We start from the raw sequence: 20,956 nt of genomic DNA on the forward strand, positions 1-20,956 counted from the left end.
ATTCAGCACAAGAGCTTGATGAAGCTTGAAGAACCCGGACCAACTTCATGCTCCGAATCTACGCAACATACAAGTGCATCCGAAGTGGCTTGACTTTGGGGAAAAATCGCCTCGGTACCTAGAATTAGATCTCCCTACCCGACAACAAACACGAGCAAATCCCAGTGGACTCAATCAGCGAAGATCAACCCCGTCCCCGGCGGCGGTGGCCGACGGCGGAAGGAGAAGGAGGAGAAGAAACGTAGAAGTTGAAATATTCGGAAAAAGACAAAGGAAGTCGCCGGCTAGCTCTCGGCCTCTCGAGTCCCGACTTGCAGTACGATGGAGGTTAAGTGAGAAAACTAAGAGAATGAAGAGTCGAAGAGGGAGAGTAAACGGGTTCATTTTTAATGGGTTGATAAATGGGTATGCTTTCAGACCCATTTAAGACCCACTTATCTCAGTCTATTTATTTTTAAAACCCATTATGGGTACTTTGGGAAATACAGCTTGACCCATTAACGATCTATTTAACTAAAAATGGGTCCATAAATGGGTTTTGACACCTCTACATACTACGTATGTATGAGATGACCAATAAGAGTGGTAAAAATTTTGATCTTAACTTTTATATTGTGTGAGACTTTTGATGAAAATAGTTCATCAATTTAGTGCCCTCATGACTCTTACTTGTTTTCAATATTTATATTCAATATTTACTATCATAAAATTTTGCCAATGATCATGAATTGATTCGATCTAATGTGACATTTTTAGAAAATGAAGTTAAATTGAAATTGAAAATTTCAAGAAAAGAGAAAGATCGAGTTTGGGATATCACATTCTAGTTTTATATTTACTGGTCGACTAATTATGATTGTTTTTGAGATAATCGTAATTGTGAATATGATATGTCATTATTATAAAGAGATCAAAAGAGATATAAATGTGATCAATCGATCTAGAGTACTGCATACTATATCTACTAAAAAATTTGATGATCATTTTGATTTGTTATATATTCATAATAGATGTGTGACAACGAGTATGCTGGTCATACGGATTATCTACTAGTATGAACGTTACAGAGAGGTGAATAAAGAGTTCTGATTGGTTTACCATGTGAGAGTGAGAGATAATGCGTTTTTTATTTGATTGGTCAAGCCAGGCCTGTCTGCCCATGTTAAGTCAAACCCGGCCTAGAAGGGAAGGGCCCATAAGAAGAAATGGAGAGTTATTTTTTAAGTGAAAATAATTGTAATATATAGGAAAAAATGAAGAACGTTGGAAGTAGTTCTTGAAATAACACTTTTTTTTTCTCTTTTTGAGACAATGATGTACTTCCTCTTGAAGAACGGAATTCTAGGTTTCAATTAATTCCTCTAAGACCATAACGAGTACTTAATCTGTAGCAAATAAAGTATATGTCTGTCTCTGTGATATACCTTTCAATTGGTATTGTATGTTTCCTGAGTACGTTTTCTCGTTTTGTTTTCGGTATTCAATTGTTTTGAGTATCGGTTTGTTTTTCAGGAATCCGTTTCCTACAAAAATGCACAGCCTTTTCCTTGTTAATGTAACTTTCTTTCATCTTTAGAGTGAAGGATTCTTCGATAATTGATTCCTCCACGTATTAATCCATTCATCTGTTCGCCCGTTGGTCGTCTTCTTTAAACTCGGAACAACAAAGCTCAAATCAGAATTTGTCACTAGGGCATCTTTCTAATGCTTCTTCTGGATTCCTTGCAATCGCCCAAGTTTATGACTCGGCAGATGATGCGAATGAGGTGGAAATTCTCGCCTGGACTCGGTTCTATCATGGATTGGGTAAATCTCAGCCATCTATGTGATGATCTCTACATAAACTTCATATCATCTGACGACATAGTTAACAATGAGTCCGGTTCTCGTGCGCAAAATTTGTTGTACGAATCCATTCCACATGGACTAATTGAATCACAAGATGTTGGAATCTTGTGAGCGATAACTAGAATCCACGGTTGAGATTCGCAATTTGGCTGGCCAGTCGCCATTTGAGATTCCAAGCCTTGGGTCGATGAGGTCAAGGTATGATCTTCCCAGATTCCAGCTGCTCATCCTCTCAAATGCTTTGTTTCAGACAGGATTCAGGGCCGTACAGATATCCCTCGCTGAATCTTCCAAGGAAAGCCAGAAAAGAAACTCCTACCACTAGAAAAAAGAATTCTCACCAATCAATGAATCTATCGTCTGCTAATTGCCAATAAAACACCTTCCATGAGGTCATGCCTATGATACGCGTGGACAACTGGATTCTCTCTCTTTACTTTAAACACAACAAAGGAAAAATTATAAAAAAGACAATTCTTTCATTCATCTATCATTGCGAAGTTGTCCTTTTAGACATTTCGTAGTTTCAGCTCCAAAGTTGTCCTTTTATGTCACCAGTTCCCTATGAATGTACCCCCCACAATATGGACTTCAACACACCAAGGGAAGCGAGAACTCAAGTGCGTCAAGAAATGAAGCTTCTCCATTCAAATCTCTCTCATGTATTGATCTTCGTCCTTGCCGTCATGTCTGCTTCGGCGATTGCCGAGGCTCAGGTATGCAGGCCTAGCGGCAAGCTCCGAGGGACTCAGGGCAAGTGCAGTAGTGATTACGGTGCCGATTGCTGCAAGAGCGGCGAGTTTTACACGACTTACAAATGCTCGCCTCCCGTGACGGAACGCACCAAGGCGACGTTGACCATAAACAGCTTCGAGAAGGGCGGGGATGGGGGCGGCCCTTCTGAGTGCGACAACCATTACCATTCCGACGACACGCCCATCGTGGCATTATTAACCGGGTGGTACAATAATGGGAAGAGATGCTTCAAGGAGATAACTATCCATGGCAACGGGAGGAGCATGAAGGCGAAGGTGGTTGACGAGTGCGACTCGACGATGGGGTGCGACAAGGAACATGATTTCCAGCCACCATGCCCGAACAATATTGTTGATGCGTCGAAAGCGGTGTGGAAGGCTTTGGGAGTTCTGGAGAGTGACTGGGGGGAGATGGAGATCTTCTGGTCAGAGGACTGATGGCATTTCTGAAGATTGGTTCATGAACTTGTACCTAAGAACTTGTGAGAAGAATTAGCAAGTTCTTTCTTTCCAAATTTCCATAATAAAACTCAACTAAATAAGACTTGCCTATTTATCATGTAACGAATAAAATGATGTGTTTGAAGTGGGAGGGTCTATGAGTTTATCTTTATATTAACTTCTCTTCTGAAGAGATAGGAACAGTTGATGTTCCTAGTTCAATACGATAACTATCTGCAATTACTGCTACTCAATGACGAACTAGCACGCAGGACATATATAAGTTCAACAGTAAGACATGGCATTAGGCGGTTTAATCTTAGCTTATAAAGCAAATGAGCTGAACAATTGGAGAAGAGATCAAACTACAAATTCAAAGCTCAGGATTTGCTTTTTCCTTCTTTTCTGCTTTTTTCCCTGAACTTTGAGTTCACTCTCCTCATTGAAGGATTATTTTGATGGTAGCTTGTTAGAAGAACTAGTTTTCGAGCAAGCATAATTTGAGCAAACTCATACAACCAAGTACTTTGAAGCCTTCAGGCACGATGGCTTCAAACGGACCAGGTCGGGTTTTATGCCACATATGTTGGTCATCTCAGATCACAGGAAGTGTAACCCACCAAACTCTAAAAAATTCAGTCGCATGTCCAATGCACTTGCCGCATTTTGGTTCATGGACCAAATAAAAACAAACACAGCCATAGACAGTCGAATTTGGGAAGTCTAGCAAACTAATTCTAGTGAAAACAGAGGGAAGACAAACAGGAAAAAAAGAGCAAACAAAATCAAGCAGCAGAAACCCAAATTGAGTGTAACCCTTTTGTTGAAAGAACGACTCAGTTTATCTTCTGAAAAATGAAGTAAATTATTAAAAATAAAGAAAATTAGAGAAGAGCATCGACTTTCACAATGCATTCCGTCTTCAGTTTAAACCGTGAATAGTTTGAGCAAACAGCACTAACTAGAGCTAAAAGTACAAGATCTGGAATCCATTACTGAAGTCATACTGAGGCCAATACCACACAAATGATACACATGTTAGCACAATCTGCATAAATATTTCAAAAGTCTCAATAAGGCATGAGAATCGACAGTGCATACCGGCCTTTTCTGTCACCTTCATGAAATTCCCAACAGCTTCTTATTGCTTCCTGCAGCGTGTTGCGAACATTGTTCCATTAGTGCTGCAAATGGACATTAATGTTTTCTCATGATTCAAGCATATCTGGGAGACTGTCTTGTGAATTATTTTTATAAACAACATGATCCTTAAGCATCTAAAGGAAACAAACATGATCCATAAGCAGCTATATGGTGCCTCAATGATAAAATGAGATGTTGTGAGGCAATAACCATCTATAATCACCCTATTCTTATCTACCGTGAACTAGGCAAAGTTCCTCTGAATTGCATCCTTAAAGATTCCCCATTTTCCTGATTTCGGGAACTTATATATTGGCACTGCCTTTTCCCCATTCATTTCAATCTAACAGAAAGAAAAAGGAAGTTGAGTGCCAATTCCACGTTGCTGAAACAGCCCTCAGACCACAAATGTAGAGTTTGGAAAAGGAAGCAATTGTTCAAGAAGCTTGGTAAAGATAATTATGAGAACAGAAAGATACGAAGTGTTCAAGCTGCATCGGAATATAATGGAGCACTTACATTTTAGCAGTGGTCAAGCCATTGTAACTTAAAAGTTCGTTTAAAGAAGGCTATATTGTCAGAAAGTAAAGAGACCAGAGTTGCATGTAGACCTTATCAAAGATGGAAAATTCTGACTTAAAAGCGAGTGCAAACAAATTCCTTCCTGGTTTTGTCTTCATAAATGCGCAAGAGCCTTACTCCTGCAAGGTTCCATTACAGGCTTTGTAGCGTTTTGATGCCTCTCCTCTGCAATTTGAAGTCGTTGACAGCAAAATTTTTATACAAATCAGCTTAAAGCTTTAATCTAATCCAATGGAGTCCTAAACATGATATACAAGAAAGTCGCTTTGCTTCCGACAGTTGCCACTTGCCCCTACCATGGATTGGCTCACATAGTCAGCCATCATAAGCTCACGAAATCACCTACTAAAGTCAAAATAATGTTTCGGCTACCAGCTACCTCCGACACTGTTGACTGGTGGTCTGTTATATTTATGAAATTGTGTACTGTATGGTTTAGAGTGCAATGGTTCTGATTTGTGAGGAACTTCTTAAAATGACAGGGCATGGCTGAAATGGATGTTTCCTTGAGTTTCTTGACATAAGACATTCTGAAAAAGAGCCACTCATCAGCTGTTTTGGGTGTGGTAGATCTTGCAAAATTTTGCTTAGGTGTTGCCGGTCTGCTCCATGAACTGTTTGAATTCATTCGACAGATGATTACTGTCGTCTGTGTGAAAATGGACAGCCTTCTTGTTAATGTAACTCTCTTCATCTTTAGAGTGAAGGGTTCCTCAATAATTGATGCCTCTACATATGAATCCACATGTCAGTCGTCTTCTTCAAACTTGGAACAACAAAGCTCCTATTGCAAATAAGACAGAAACGAGAGTCGCTCAATATGCCGTGCCACACATCAGAAGATTTGTCATCAGGTCGTCCTTTGAATGCTTTTTCTGGATTTCTTGCAATTGTCTGGATTTATGACTAAGCAGATGAGCCGGCTGATGTGGAAATTCTCGCCCGGTCGATGTGAAACTTGACCATCGATGTAAGGACCCCTACATAAACCTTGTATCATCATCTGACGATCGTTAATGACCAGTTGGGTCCATACGCGACGGAGAAATACTAGCATGGACACCGTCCACATGGACTGATCGACTCACAGCAGTCGGAATGTCATGAGCCCCACCTAGAAGCCACGGTTGAAATTCAAGAGATTTCCTATTTGGCTGGCCAGTGGCCGTTTGAGATTCCAAGCCCGTTGAAAGAGGTCGATGAGTTCAAGGTATGACTCCCTAGATTCCAGCTGCTCATCCTCAAGCTTTTGTTCCTTAACCAGGTTCCAGGCCTCACAAGGATCTCACGCTTAATCTTCCATGGAACGCAAAAATCCTTCAACAGGAGAAGAGAAGTCACTGATTAATGAATCCGTCATCTACCAATTGCCTATAAAACCCAGTCAACATAACTTTGAATTTTTATCTAAATGAACAACTGGATTCTCTCTCTCTCTCTCTCTCTCTCTCTCTCTCTCTCTCAAATTTAAAAAAAAAAAAAAATTCTTTCGTTCATTTGACATTACAAAGTTGACTCATTAGATTTTACGTAGTTTTCAGCTCCAAAGAGGTGTCCTGTTATGTCACCAGTGCACTACATATGTACCCCCTCGAAATAGACTTCAAGAAACCAACGGGAAGTGAGAACTCAATATATCAAGAAATGAAGCTTCACCATTCAACTTGCTCTCGTGTATTGATCTTTGTCCTTGCCATGGTGGTCGCTTTGGTGATTGCCGAGGCACAAGTATGCAGGCCTAGTGGCAAGGTCCAAGGAACTCAGGGCGAGTGCCACACCGATGACGGCGCCGCATGCTGCTAGAAAGGTGAGTTTTACACGACTTACAAATGCTCGCCCCCGTGAGGAAACGCACCAAGGCAATATTGACTGTAAACAGCTTCGAGGAGGATGGGGAACCAGGCACGCCTTCTAAGTGCGATAATCAGTTCCATTCTGACGATATGCCGGTAGTGGCACTATCGACCGGGTGGTTCAATAAGGGGGAGAGATGCGACAAGGAGATAACTATCCATGGCAACGGGAGGAGCGTGAAGGCGAAGGTGGTCGATGAGTGTGACTCCACAATGGGGTAAGACGGGGATCATGATTTCCAGCTACCTTGCTCGAACAATATTGTCCATGCGTCGAAAGCGGTGTGGAAGGCTTTAGGCGTTCCCGAGAGCGATTGGGGGGAGACGGGGGTCTTCTGGTCTGAGGACTGATGGAATTTCTGAAGATGGGTCCATGAACTGATACCGAAGAAGGTATGAGACGAATTAGCAAGTTTGTATTTCCAAATTCCCATATTGCAACTCAATGAAATAAGACTTGCCTATCCATCACCATGTAACGAATATGGCGATGGGGGGGCTCACTGTAGTTGAAAAAAAGAAAAGAATCGATGTGTTTGAAGTGGCGGGGTTTATGAGTTTGTCTCTACATCACCATTTCTTCTAAGCCCAAGAGAGAGGAACAGCAAGAGATGTTCCTAATTCATTACGATAATCTACAATTAGCTGAACTGAATTAGCACTAGCATTTAGGACGTATAGAAGTTCAACAGTGAGACATGGCATTTAGTGGAATTATTATCTCAATCTTTAGGTTACAAAGCAAATGAGCGGAACAGTTAGAGAAGAGATCAAACTAGATTTTCGAGGTTCAGGCTTACTTTTTCTCTTTTTATTTATTCACTGAACTTTGAGCTTACTCTCCTCATTGTACAATTATTTTTACAGTAGCTTCTAAAGAAAACAAAGAGATCTCGAGCAAGCGGAATTTGAGCCAACTCATACAACTAAATACTTTGAAAAGCCTTTGGGCATGATAGCATAAAATGGACCAGGTCGGATTTTATGCTGCATAAGTAGGTCATCTTGAATCTTAGGAAACGTAACCCCTCAAACAACATGAAGTTTAGGCAAATGTCCAAAGCACTTGCTGAATTTTAGTTGTTCTACAACCTTAGATCGGTAAAAGCAAAGGACCTCATAACCAAATAAAAGCAAACAGAGTCAGACAATTGGGGAAGTCTAGCAAAATAGTCCTAAACAAAATGAAGCAGCAGAACCCACATTTACCTTCTGCAATGACTCGATTTAACTTCTGCAACATGAACTGAATTAATAATAATAAAACAAAATTAGAGAAGAGCATTAGCTTTCACGATGCATTAGATATTCAGTTCAAACACACACAAAATTCGATCAAACAATACCCAGTGGAGCTAATAGTACAAGATCTGTTATCAATTACAGAATTCACCCTGAGGCCAGAATCACACATATTATACACATGCTAGCACAATATGCATAGATATTTCATAAGTCTCAAGAGTGCATGAGAATTGACTGCGCACACCAGCCTTTTCTGACCTTCATGAAATTCCCAACAGCTTCTTCATGTCCCCCTGCAGCCACAGACATTGTTTCATTAGTTTAGTAAATGGACATAAAAGTGTTTTCGTTATTCAAGCACATCTAGGAAACCAACTTGTGATCAAATATAGACCACATGATCCCAAAGCATCAATTGGAGAAAAACATGATCTGTAAGCAGGTATACCTCAATGGTAAGAGGAGATGTCGTTGGGTAATAACGATTTATAATCACCCCATTCTGATCTACCAGGAACTTGGCAAAGTTCCACTGAATATCATCCTTGAACATTCCCCATTTCCCTGATTTCAGGAACTTATATAGTGGTGCTTCTTTTTCCCCATTCACTTCGATCTAAGAAAAGAAAAGGAAGTCGCATGTTCATTCCTTGTTGCTGAACCAGACCTCAGACCACAAATACAGAATTTGGAAAAGAAAGAAACTATTCAAGATTTTGGTGGTGATAATTATGCGAACAAAGGAAACTAAGTGTTCAAGCAGCATCTTGAATATAATGAGGCATTTACATCTTAGGGGCGGTCAAGCCATTGTAACTTAAATTTGTGTCTAAACAAGGTTTTCAGAAAGTAGGAGACCAAAAACATTGCCTGTAGACCTTATCGAAGATGGGAAATTCTGACTTAAAGCGGGTGCAAACAAATTCCTTGATCTCATTGTTTGTTCCTGGTTCCTCATTACCAAACTGATTGCATGGGAAGGCCAGTATCTCCAAGCCTGCACCAATTCACTTATCAGGAAAACCCAATGTCACTCAAGCATTACCTTCTCACAATTCTGGTTCAGGATAATCAATTTCTATGCCACCAAACATCTAGTACTGTCACAAATCAAATGTGCATAGTAAAACTGGAAAGGAAATAGAGCTAACACAAGAAAAACTCTCATAATTTGCAAACGGAGTATTGCAAATTGGAGAATAGAAATATACATTAGGTCAATGAAGTGAGAATGAAGGACCAAACATATGAGTATTGATCTTTCTATTCCTTTTTCTCCTTGCTGACATAAATATTAGCAGTAAATGTCACATTCCAAGATCTGCGGGTTAGATTTTTTTGACCAGAGCCAGCTCTACAAAGTAAGAGAATACTTCATCTAAAGAAGTTGATGGAGAACATCATCTTCAGAGCATCAGAAGTGTAGGCCACACAAAAAATTCAACACTGGTAGTGATGTGAAAAGTGTTGGAGAGTGGCCGATAAAGACTATGCTTACAATAAGATCATCCCTAAGATGATAACAGCTAGAGTGAGCACCATAAGTTAAGAGATCATTGTGAAAGTTTTCAACCAGTTTTAAAACCAAAGAATGGAAGATGGAAAGAATGAGAGGTTTGTCCACGAAGGTTGATGACAAAAACTCAGATCCACTCAACCAGTGAAGTAGTACCTCAGCTCTTTTCCATCCTCAGCACCATACTCCAGAGTATAGTTTTATACCAAGGATTAGAATTGACAAATCATTACTTTAAAATTCCAACTTCTGCAGCCCTGGTGGATTAGTCACCTAAGGAAGATGGGAACTCAAACATGGAGTTTGAAGAGCTCACCTTTATCTTTGTACCTCTCATACAACTGGTTTAGCTCGGTATAGTTTGAGTTAGTCAATCCACTGCCAAAACCAAACGACAATTGAGTAAATATATTTACAGGGAAAAACTAGAGAATATTCATTTGGTGAGCTGTTGAAGCGTAAAACGAAACTAAGCTAGTAAATGCATCACATCTCCATAACAATATCTCCGAATTCAAAGGTTCATGCTAACAACAATCACCATGCGCTCCCTTCTCTTCGTATTTCTACAAAATCTCTCTTCCTCAGATCCACTATCATATTTGTTTTCCTCAGTAAAATTTCGGTAACAAGAGACAGAACAAAGACAAGGTGGATAAGGTACATACCATTTCGAGGCCACATTCACAATAAGCAAGACCTTCCCTCTATATTCACCCAGACTTACATCATTTCCCTTCTCATCCTGCATTTTAAAGAACTAAAAGCTTTAGACATTTATTGCCTGAAGAAGCTCCATCAAGTTCACATATAATGGGGGAATGAAAAACATTATCTTCAGTCAGATGCCAGAAAGGTCACCCCAATTGAACTAGTGCAGCAGGAAGAGACTGCGAAATGTCTAATTCTTAATATACATATCAAAATGAAGGAACAGGCTAAAAAGAGACCCTTTTAGAATGCAACATCTGAAAAGGGAAAGAAGCACAAAAGGACCTCCTGCCATTCAGTTGGCCCCAAGATTGATCTCTTCACCACTGTTTCTCACCAGCGACAACAAAAATGATTCAATATAATATATCAAGTATCCTCTGGCTCTCAACAACTACTGCCATGCAAAGTCAACTAGCTTTTCATCACCCATTCACATCAAAGGTGCAATCTTTCAATGTTTCCAACATAATCATACTTGGGCCAATTTAAGAATCCCAAAAAAGGGCCGATTCTCCAAGAGGGGACATTATCATCACCACTATTAAGCTCTTTACTGAAACAGTTCAGTCAAAGAACGAGCTCCACAAAGCTAGTGAAGTTGCGAGAGAGTTTGTGCCTAGGGAACATTCAACTAGCTCTCAACAACTACCGCCACGCAAAGTCAACTAGCTTTTCATCACCCATTCAAGTCAAAGATGCAATCTTTCAATGTTTCTGACAATAATCACACTCGGGCCGATTCAAGAATCCCAAACAAACGGCTGATCCACCAAAAGGGAACATTATCATCATCATTATTCAGTTCTTTATCGAAACAGTTCGGTTCAAGAGCAAACTCACAAAGCTAGTGAACTTGCGAAAGAGTTTGTGCCCAGAGAACATTCAGCTAGCTCCCAACAAATACTGCCACGCAGAGTCAACTAGCTTTTCATCACCCATTCACACCAAAGATGCAATCTTTCAATGTTTCCGACAGTAATAATAGTCGGGCCGATTCAAGAATCCCAAACAAACGGCCGATCGTCCAAAAGGGAACATTCTCATCACCACTATTAAGCTCTTCATCGAAACAGTTCGGTTCAAGAACAAGCTTCACAAAGCTAGTTGCGAAAGGGCTTGTGCCCAGAAAACATTCAGACTCGCAGAGCCAGACAAAGAAAGAACCCGACATCACGGAGAGATCCAGAAAAGGTTTGAAATTTCTGAGGTGGGTGATGAACTCATGGGACAAACCTTGACAGCGAGCTCGTAAATTGGTTGCGGGTCCTGCATCAGTTGGCTCGTCATCGCCTCTTCTTGTCCGAACTCAACGTGGCTCCTAAACTTTTTGCCTATTTGAAGCAGGGCGAAGGGGAAAAAAAACAATTACAGAAGGCACCTGCAAACTTTGCTAAATATGCATTTCGCACCTTGATTTTTCGAATCTTTATACTTTACCCTATGTGATTTTAGGAATGTATGATTTGTAATTTGGAAAATTATCTAAAAAGTCATAAATATATTATGTGGTGGCCGATTCATTTTTGAACCTTGTTTTAATTTAGTCTTAAATTTTTTGATAATTTATTAATAGAATCTTTCGAGTTAATTTTTATTAGAAATTATTGATGGAATACTAAGTTGATTAATAGAGATGAACAATTTATTTTTAAAAATATTTCTTGATTTTAATTTTTTTTTATGACGAGGTAAGTCTCGTACACCACGAACGGCTGGAGTAAACTTTGGGGGCAAACCGGAGGACCCACCACCCTAGCCACCGAGTAAGATGCAGGCGATTCCGTGGTGATTTGAACCCTCTCCCTTGAGTAAGGGATCAGTAGGTCCCCCACGATGGGGAAGAACTACTAATAGAGCCATTGAAGCGGGTGGTTGATTTTAAAATTTTTCTCTTTATTTTTGTGGTCGGTATCAGCTATGGTTGCCAACCGACCATAGGTGAAAGAAAAAGGAAATGATAAAAGAAAAAAAGAATAAAGGAAAATTCAAAAACATTTAAAAATATGTAAAAGTTGTCAAGGTCTGTCCAAAATAAGTATGATGGCCAGAGCCACTTGGGGTGCGTATGGTAATACTTTTTGGCTGAGGAACATAATAGTTCTTTTCTATTTCTACTTTGAGAAACAATTTTTGAGTAAAATAAGGTGTGTTTGGCAACAATACAAAATTTTTATTTTTGAAATAGAAAAAAAATAAAAATGCTTTTAGTATGATTTTTTATTTTTTATTCTTGCTCATGGACCACCGACTATTGCCCATTGCCGCCCGTCGTCGCCACTTGCCGCCGTAGGATCGCCGGCCGCCGAACATCGGCGGTGGCCGGTGGGTTGTGGGTGGCGATCGTGTAGCGGCAATTGGCGGCGACGGGTGGCGGCGCGACGGTGGTCAAGGGGCGGTGACAACGAGTGGCTAGCGGTCTTGTGGCGGCGGCAATGGTGGTTGGTGGCGATCATTGGAGGTTGAGGGTGGCTGGTGGGTTGTGGGCAGTAGCGACAACGATTAGACGGTGGCGGTGACAATGGTCGCTGTAGGTGGGGCGATGGTCGACGACGGTTGGCGGTCGGTCGATGGTGGTCGCGGCAGGCCGGAGGTGGCCGGCGGTTGGCAAGCAGCCACCCAAGGCCGTAGCAAGCAAGAAAAACAAAAGAAAATAAAAAAAAAAAAATTGGCTTATTTCTAGAAATTATTCCCAGGAACAAAAACTACTTTTTTTTTTTTTTTGTTTTTGTTCGAAATTTGTTCCTAGGAAACAAAATAATAGATTTTTTGTTCTCAAGAACAAAAAGTTTTATTAAATGGATTTTGTTATTTTTTGTTTCGGAGAACAAAATAACAGAAATTGGGAAAAAAATAAACGTTAGCATACAGGCTCTTGACATCCATGCATTTGTCTGTTTTGTACTTGTACTTTAAAATAACACTGCATAAATGGGGATGCATTGCACCATGGCCTTAATGGGCACTTCCTTTCTAGCTTTCAACTTTGCTATTAACACGGTCTAGAATTCGAACAAACATTTCCTTTTTGGATCCGCCTCAATCTGCAAAGGTATGCCCAAGCATTTGTCTGTTTTGTAGTTGTAGATGATCCGCCATTGTTGCTAGTAGATTCTCATAGCAACTTTTAATAACATCGACGTGAAACTTATTTAAGTTGATAGCCTGGCCAGAAGCTTGACTGAATTGGTAAAACACAGTAGCAAGATTTTTGATTCTCTCTCATGCATCCGTCCAGGAAGAAAATTAAGTCGTTCGTGGGCAAGTGCCAGACGTGCTGTCATTCGGTCGAGGAGCCTTTGTCGTGATAAACAGTTGACTCAACCTCTTCAAATGTGTTCGCAAAATGACACTTTAATGCTGTATAAGATTCACCTAACCAAATAATATAATATTTCACTTATTTAACAATATTCCTTATCATCTAAGACATGTTAGAGTTCTTATATGCATAGCTGCAAGTTTTATAATGCGCGGATCTCAATTTTTATTCTGTCTTAAACATTCTTATTTAATTGTTTTAGAAATATATTATTTGGATGAGTGTGAATTTTCTTTTTTATACACGTTTCAATATCAAAATTTTAATCTTTTCTATATATAACACTTCTCCTCAAATTTTGAAGTATCTTCATTTTTCTATACTTTTAACTGACTTGACTATTATTCCCTAGTTCCTTCATACTATAAATGATTTCACTTAATTATCGTCTACCAAAATTTTCGGATCCGTGTGCATATATGTTCTATTGTTAAAAATGTAATTTTTATTTTGGATGATCATATTGTAATATGGAGTAATTGCTCTCTCTCTCAAACTCCCTTCACCTTCCTTCCCCAAGAGCTTTGACTCCGCTCACACATATCGACCGGGCGCAGCAGAATTCGAATCCGCCGGCTCAGATGAGCGGCTCTTGGTTTAGCTCTGCCTTTTAAGTGACACGGGGCTGAAGGATCATGGACATGGTCAGTTCAAAAATAGGTTCAAGAAAACATGTCTCGTTGGGCGTAGCAAATGCGACTTTCTTGGTCTAACTCTATAGTTCCGTACTTCGCATTCTACCTCTCCAAAGTTCCATTCAAACCTCCTTTCTCTCTTTGGCAATTCGCTTCCAGAAAATCTTTGCCGTCATAAGTTATACACTAAGCATGATCATCCCACGTATGTTATAACCCAGATACTAAAGCTGTATTACACTTCCTTCTACTCCTAGCTTGAGCCGATAATGAAGCTTCGCAGGGAAGAGATTGAAAACAGATGGAAAAACAGTGTTCTATTTGAAACTTAGTATTAAAACGTTACTAGCTACAGTTACTAGCTGCAAGAATTGTAGCGTAATTGAACAACATCCATACGTAAGAGGTCTCCTTCAAAAGGAACTCCCCAAATCTGCTTCCATTATTATTCATCAACCAGAATCAGAAACTATCTACCCTTCTGGAATTCACTCGACTCCCAGCAGTTTCTTCACATCCTTCTGCAATCACAAGGGAAACAGTCGGCATTACTCAGAAATGAACTTAAGGATTAGGAATATATGGCACGTGAAACAAGCGCTCAGTTACTTTTACCTCAAAACTTAGGGGTGAAGTTGTTGGAGCGTAACGATTGACCACATTCCCCTCTTTGTCGACCAGGAACTTGGAGAAGTTCCACTTGATGCCATCACCAAAGAACCCGCCTTTGCTAGATTTCAGGTGTTTATACAATGGATCAGCATTAGCACCATTCACATCAACCTGTATAAAGTGCACGCATATAATGTTGTTACTATCTTGCTCACCAGTAATGAGAGAGAGAAGAAGGTTTAAAAATCCACAATGTCTATCTAGTTATTTGTATGATTAAGATCCTAGTCGTAAGCAGTTCTACCGTACCATGTTGGAGTTGGATCCAGCATCGTGACAGAAGCTTCTACCAAGAAAACAAAAACAAATAAAAAAATTTACCTTAGAAAAGACGGGGTATTCAGCCTTAAATCGAGTACAGGCAAATTCTTGGATCTGCTCGTTGGTCCCTGGTTCCTGAGATCCGAATTGGTTGCATGGAAAAGCCAGAATCTCCAGACCTGTATTGCAGTAAGGGAATAGAGTCATCTTCTTACATCTTCCCACCCAAATTTCATTTGTGCAAACCATTGATACTCCAGGGTAATGAATTGTTAGACAAAAGTAAGACATTGTTGGGTCTGATGCGGAAGGTTGAATAGATCGACATGTGACTGCTCCATATCAAAGTAATAATGGAAGATCTGTCAGGGAACAAAAGTGACTGCAAATCCTTTACTCCGTTGGGCCACTTCTACTGTGCTTCACAATTTATAACAAAGGACGCCAAATGTGCATTCATTCATTGCAGAAGTCCTAATTTCACTAAAATTACAATGTTCCATGAACTCATTCCATGAAGGAACCATAAGGAAAGAAGACAGCAATTAGTCCTCCTCCCGGGAAAAATAACAGCTACATTGGGACCAGTGTAATAGCTTGGTCTGAGCCATCACTGTCTAGTGCATCGGAGCTAATTCAAATTGTGCGAAGAGGGAGAAACAAAACTAACATACCTTGATTTCTGTACTTCTCATAAAGCTTACTCAGCTCTGTGTAGTTTGAGTTTGTCAAGCCACTGCATCACAACAAGCAAGCACGCACCAGTAAGAATCTTAACCAGAATCTCAAATCAAAGGAAATCATTTGGCAGGCCACAGCTTGCTCATGAAACTTTGTTGGTCAATTGTCATCTGTTGAAATGATCATACAGATTTTTGAAGCACCCGGGATAAAAGAACAGAAACAAAAAATTGGCACTTGCACTAAATCTATTCCACACGGACAGGAACGTAAATATGGTGAGATATGTTCTCATTAATCTTAGACCAAAAAGGAATATTGAACATCAATCAAACGATTACCATTGCGATGCAACATTGACGATCAGCAGGACTTTCCCCCTGTACTGGCTGAGATTGACATCATTCCCCCTTGCATCCTACAACAAAAGCAAACATGGAATAAACAGAAAGTCACATTAAGGATCGCGAAAAAACCAATTTGTGGTTACATGGAACAAACTTGATTAACAAACACAAACTCAACGGTAATATGACTCAAGGCGAAAATGCTATTGCAGTTTGCGCTACGAACTGAGCACGACCAATTTCACTAAAACTTCGCCAAACCCACCTATTTCTCTTCCTCAAACATCTAATACAAATTTGAAAAGGGTACTTATCAGAAGATCATGTCTACAAGTTCTACAGAAATTCCTACTTTCGTTTCACTTTATAAATCCAGCACACGAACTTTTGGCCCGACTAATCCCACAAAACGACAAAGGCGAGACCTTTACGAGTTAATTAAGAAAACCGGCCCAAGCCCTCTCACGCATCCCGCAGGGAAAACACGGAAAAGGCGAGACCTTTACGAGTTATTAAGAAAACCGACCCATGCCCTCTCACGCATCTACAGGGAAAACACGAAAAAGGCGAGACATTTACGAGTTATCAAGATAACCGACCCAAGCCCTCTCACGCATCCACAGGGAAAACACGAAAAAGGCGAGACCTTTACGAGTTATTAAGAAAACCGGCCAAAACCCAGACCTTGACGGTGAAGTCGTGAACCGAGGCTTTCTGGGATTGGCTCGTCATCGCGCGACTCGATCTCTAAGCGGCGAACTCGGGTACCTTGCGGCTGCGATGAGGGGTAAAAGGAAATCCTTTTCCGGTCGGCGAAGATGACGCGAATCGAGGAGGGATCGGAACGGTCGGGTTCGGGTGGGAGGAGGAGGAGGAGGAGGGGAGATGCGAGGAAGAAGCTTTAATGGCGGAACTTGTTCGGGGCAGAAGACGAGCGGAAGAAGAACGGAGCATGTGATGATGGAAACCGGGTGGAGCGAGGGCGTTATATATACATTTTCAGTCCACCATGCGTACGGGATTGCGTACGCGGTTGCGCCACGTGGCTTGCGCTATAGGTTCCACGTAGATTGGTCGTGTCCATGTGCTCACCCTCTCCCTGCGTCGGGCATTCTAGAAACTTGGAATTTCGTCAATGCATACGTAAGCCAATCCGGACATTGGTTTGAGGAAAAATTCCAAATAAAAACTTAAATCACTATCATTTTTTTTTAAATATGATTTGAAGTGAATATTATTTTAAATAAAAACTCAAATTACTCTTATTTTTTCAAATAAAACTTGAAACGAACATTATTTGAAGTGCATGTATTAGTGTAAAGAAGGACATGCACTCACTAAATGTGAAGGGCGATTTCGTCTTTTTAAAAATTTTAAAACTTTTCTTTCTTTCTTTCTTTTCAAATAAGCATCCTCCCTCCTATGGTTGCTACCCTATCGTTGGCAAAGGCAAAGACCAAGAGGGGAGGTTTGACAACCCCGGGCCGAGACCAGGCGAAGGTCGAGCGGGAGGGAGCGCTCTCCCACCTATGTTTTTTTTTTTTTCCTTCTTCTCTTTTTAATTTTTAATTTATAATCTAATTTAATTTAATTTAATTTAAATTGTATTTGGACAACACCCCTCATCAGTCGGAATTTTTTGTAGGCCAATGAGACTAGGTTTTAGATTGAAAGAGCCATAACCACTTTAGGCCCTTCTTTGAGATTGATATGAGTACTATTTTAAGTCTTTGTTTGAGAAGATGAGAACACTATGAGTCATTATTTAAAATTTTCCCTTGATTTAATTATGATTCACATTTGGAATCAAACTGTGGATTTCAATTTTAAAAGTGTTTTAGTTAATTAATCAATCAAATTAGAATAATTGGGTAAATGATGTCATGATATAATTCGGAACTCTCACATTGACAATTCTTTTTCTCAACATAAAATGCTTAAATCACCGTTGTATCTTTTGTTATAAAAAAATAATTTTTATAGCAAAATGAGGTCATTGTGCATTCTACTCAATGGCCATGTTAAGAGAGCATTGAAATTTCACGATATTAATTAGGCGAATTGATATATTCGATAGTTCTATTATTATTTTATTTAATTGTAGCAAGTACTCGATAGTATTTTTAAGAATGATCTGAAATTGCCTCCTAAAGTATTTCCTACTTCTGGCTTGTAATGGAAAGATATTCAACCGTGAGATGTGCAATGATGTGAACAGCCTTACCATTTCCTGGCCGCTTGTTAGGTGGCCTTACTTTGGTTGCGGCTTCTAGAACATTTCAGTTCACACGATTCAGGTTTGGAGTTATATCCAATGGACGATGAACGCCTCCTGTATCCAATCCTGAGTATTAGTTCGCGGACAATTTGTTTAAAACTTAAATCGATTCGTTTGGAAAGAAAATGTCATTTTCAAATACATTTTTTTTTTTTTGGATCGAATGTATTTGAAAATGGCTTCTGTCAATGAAATTAAATCTTTTTACTCCGATTGGTTGAGTGATTAAGCCTCGTATACAAAGACAAAGTAAGTTGTATATACTAATTAAGATTATTAGTTAGCAGAAGGTCGGATTAGAGGTAATATGAGAGGAAAGATGTTGCAATCAACTCAAGAAATAATCTCATCTTCCTTTGCATTTGCAGGATCTTTATCTTGTACAGACAAATAAACAAAAAGCTTAATGAATAACCCAAAACCACAAAATGATACAAAAAAGAAGAAGAAAAAATCGCTTTGTAACGTGTTAATGGAGTCAGCTATAGTCTTGTCATTCTCTCCAGCAGATTGTTCATCGTTATGGTGAAAGCATCCTGAAACTTGCTAAACTTCGAATCCGAATCGCCGTAGACCAGACCTGGCAAGAGTTCGTACACGATGTAGCTCCTTATGTCCTCCCTCTCCTGCACGGGCACCTTCATTAGCCTCTCCACCACATTCACCTTCCTCTGCCTCACCTCCTCCTGGTCCACGAACACCGAGAACTTGCTGCGGTCCTCCGGCAAGTGCCACGGGTATTGGTAGTACGCCGTGAAAGGGTCGAACAGCACCGGTATGCAGCCTGCCACAAGGGAGTCGAATAGCGACTTCCTCGTCGGGCTGTCCCCGGGAGGCTGCAGGCAGAATTCAGACTCTGTGAAGAGCTCGATGACGGTCTCGGGGCCAGCGCACTGGCCAGAGCGGCAGTCCAGGAAGTGGCACTTCCCTTCGCCGGCTGAATTGCACTGGTCGATCAGCAACGTTCTTATGTTGTCGGGCAATTCAGGCCTTGTGGCCCCGGCGAAGCTCGTGAGGTGCTTGCGGCGCGAACCGATGATCCTCTGCTGCCAGGAGACGATGTCGTCATCCGAGTGCGGATGGAAGCTGGTGGGATGGGGGACACCGACGTCGTATGGATGCCAAGGTTGGCGTTCAATCAGGATCTTGATCGGGTTCTGCATTTGATCAAGCTCCAGGAACTGATTCCCCCATTTGGAGCCTCTATATCTCCTGAAATCCCATGAGATCTTGCCCAGCACAAAAACATGATCTTTGCCAGAGTTTTTGAGCCATGGCCGCTGTTGCTGAAGCCATTTCATGAGCTCCAATGCCAATGCGTCCTTCACGTCATCTGTCGCATTCTTGAAGTGCCATCTCAGGATGTCCAAGCCACCATAGAATGGCACATAGAACAGTTTTGCCTCGTTCTCATTGTAGACCCTGCAAGGATGTTTCAGAACCCTGGAGTGAAAAATTGGCTCCAGAGAATACTGATGGGTCTGGTACCAGTTTTTGCCGAGCTTCGGTATTGGCTCGCCCATGGCATCGTTCGTGAAGTATCTGCAGAAATCAGTCCAAGGAATCATGTCGTTGCACTGAGATATGAGGTCCTTGTTAAACTTTGGAGGCAAGTCGTACACGAATATCCCCCTTTCGTCACAATTCTGATTGTTCGAGTGCGAGATCCATGACCGCTGCATTTCCAGCTGCTCCTCGACTGACTTCATGGCAATCGCAACCTCATCATCTCGTGCATCATCAAAGGCGTTCTTGACAACCGCAACAGGCTGTACAGTCTCTTTTGTTTCTCTATTGATGGCGCCAGGCATAGCTTCCGTGGAAGTAGAGGAATTCCTGACCACGGGAAGGGAAATTTCGAAATTGGGCTGTGCACCTGCAGAGAGGCAGTAGAGGTTGTTGAGCTTGCGCGATGAAACGCAGACGTGGACCATGTTTCCCGATATGATAGTGGCCGAGGAGGACCACAAGAAGATGAGGACGAAGAGGAGAATCACAGCAGGGACTCTGAAAATGACTCTGCACAAGAGGCTGTTGAAGAAGCCACAGCAAGAGTCTCGTCTCTCTTCCACCTTCTTGGTCGCTCTGGTATTCTTCTTGGACACCGAGATCGCCATTGTTTTCCTGAGGGGACGAGGTGGTTGTGTTGCATAGCTTTCGTGAGCTTTCTTTGGCTTTCGGTTTTCTAGCGAATTGAGGCTGCTCTGTCTCTAGCCAGCGATCCTGAACATGGTGTGCACGTCCTGATTGAAAGGTATTTGAAGCTGCATGCACGTTTTCGAAAGAATGTCGTTGTTGAAATGTTCCCTGAATGGGTTGTCGAAAGCACCGTTGACGATTGCCGAGAAGAATATAAAACGGGTCAATCCTGCCGTTTAGCTAAATAATTAATTCCAGTATTATTGGCATAAATTTGGGTTCGAAACCACTTGAAAATACATTGAATTTGGATAGCTCCCAACCAACCATGCTCAAACGTCCGTATCATCCACTTTGGAACTCCAGAATATATTTCTTGTGGTGATGTCTTGGTCAATTCTCTATTTGTTTTCTGCTCCTCTTTAGACAAAACTCGTGGTATCCTAACATACGGAATCTCCACTAGGCTAATTCACCATAAAGATAAGGACTGGTCCCAGAGTTTGGCATGTAGACATGGTCATTTG

At 40.9% G+C, this 20,956-nt stretch overlaps 3 protein-coding genes and 1 pseudogene across 3 annotated transcripts; 1 reads left to right on the top strand and 3 right to left on the bottom strand.

The window, feature by feature from the left end:
• The first annotated feature begins 2,463 nt into the window (after nt 1-2,463).
• LOC104443124 lies at nt 2,464-6,973 on the top strand (annotated as a pseudogene).
• A 920-nt stretch (nt 6,974-7,893) lies between these two features.
• LOC104441753 (probable glutathione peroxidase 8) lies at nt 7,894-11,481 on the bottom strand. The gene is made up of 6 exons (XM_010054967.3): nt 11,331-11,481; nt 10,052-10,128; nt 9,700-9,761; nt 8,746-8,864; nt 8,316-8,483; nt 7,894-8,160 (listed from the first exon to the last, which is right to left on the bottom strand). The coding sequence occupies exons 1-6, from the start codon at nt 11,382-11,384 to the stop codon at nt 8,128-8,130; spliced, it is 513 nt and encodes a 170-aa protein (XP_010053269.2). The 5' UTR covers nt 11,385-11,481; the 3' UTR covers nt 7,894-8,127.
• Nucleotides 11,482-14,244: 2,763 nt separating this feature from the next.
• Nucleotides 14,245-16,965, bottom strand: LOC104441754 (probable phospholipid hydroperoxide glutathione peroxidase). The gene is made up of 6 exons (XM_010054968.3): nt 16,697-16,965; nt 16,007-16,083; nt 15,659-15,720; nt 15,045-15,163; nt 14,667-14,834; nt 14,245-14,572 (listed from the first exon to the last, which is right to left on the bottom strand). The coding sequence occupies exons 1-6, from the start codon at nt 16,742-16,744 to the stop codon at nt 14,540-14,542; spliced, it is 507 nt and encodes a 168-aa protein (XP_010053270.1). The 5' UTR covers nt 16,745-16,965; the 3' UTR covers nt 14,245-14,539.
• Nucleotides 16,966-18,646: 1,681 nt separating this feature from the next.
• Nucleotides 18,647-20,431, bottom strand: LOC104441755 (probable xyloglucan galactosyltransferase GT20). The gene has a single exon (XM_010054969.2). The coding sequence runs from the start codon at nt 20,405-20,407 to the stop codon at nt 18,773-18,775; it is 1,635 nt and encodes a 544-aa protein (XP_010053271.2). The 5' UTR covers nt 20,408-20,431; the 3' UTR covers nt 18,647-18,772.
• Nucleotides 20,432-20,956: the final 525 nt, after the last annotated feature.

This window comes from Eucalyptus grandis, chromosome 4, assembly GCF_016545825.1.
Source record: "Eucalyptus grandis isolate ANBG69807.140 chromosome 4, ASM1654582v1, whole genome shotgun sequence".
Lineage (NCBI taxonomy): Eukaryota > Viridiplantae > Streptophyta > Magnoliopsida > Myrtales > Myrtaceae > Eucalyptus > Eucalyptus grandis.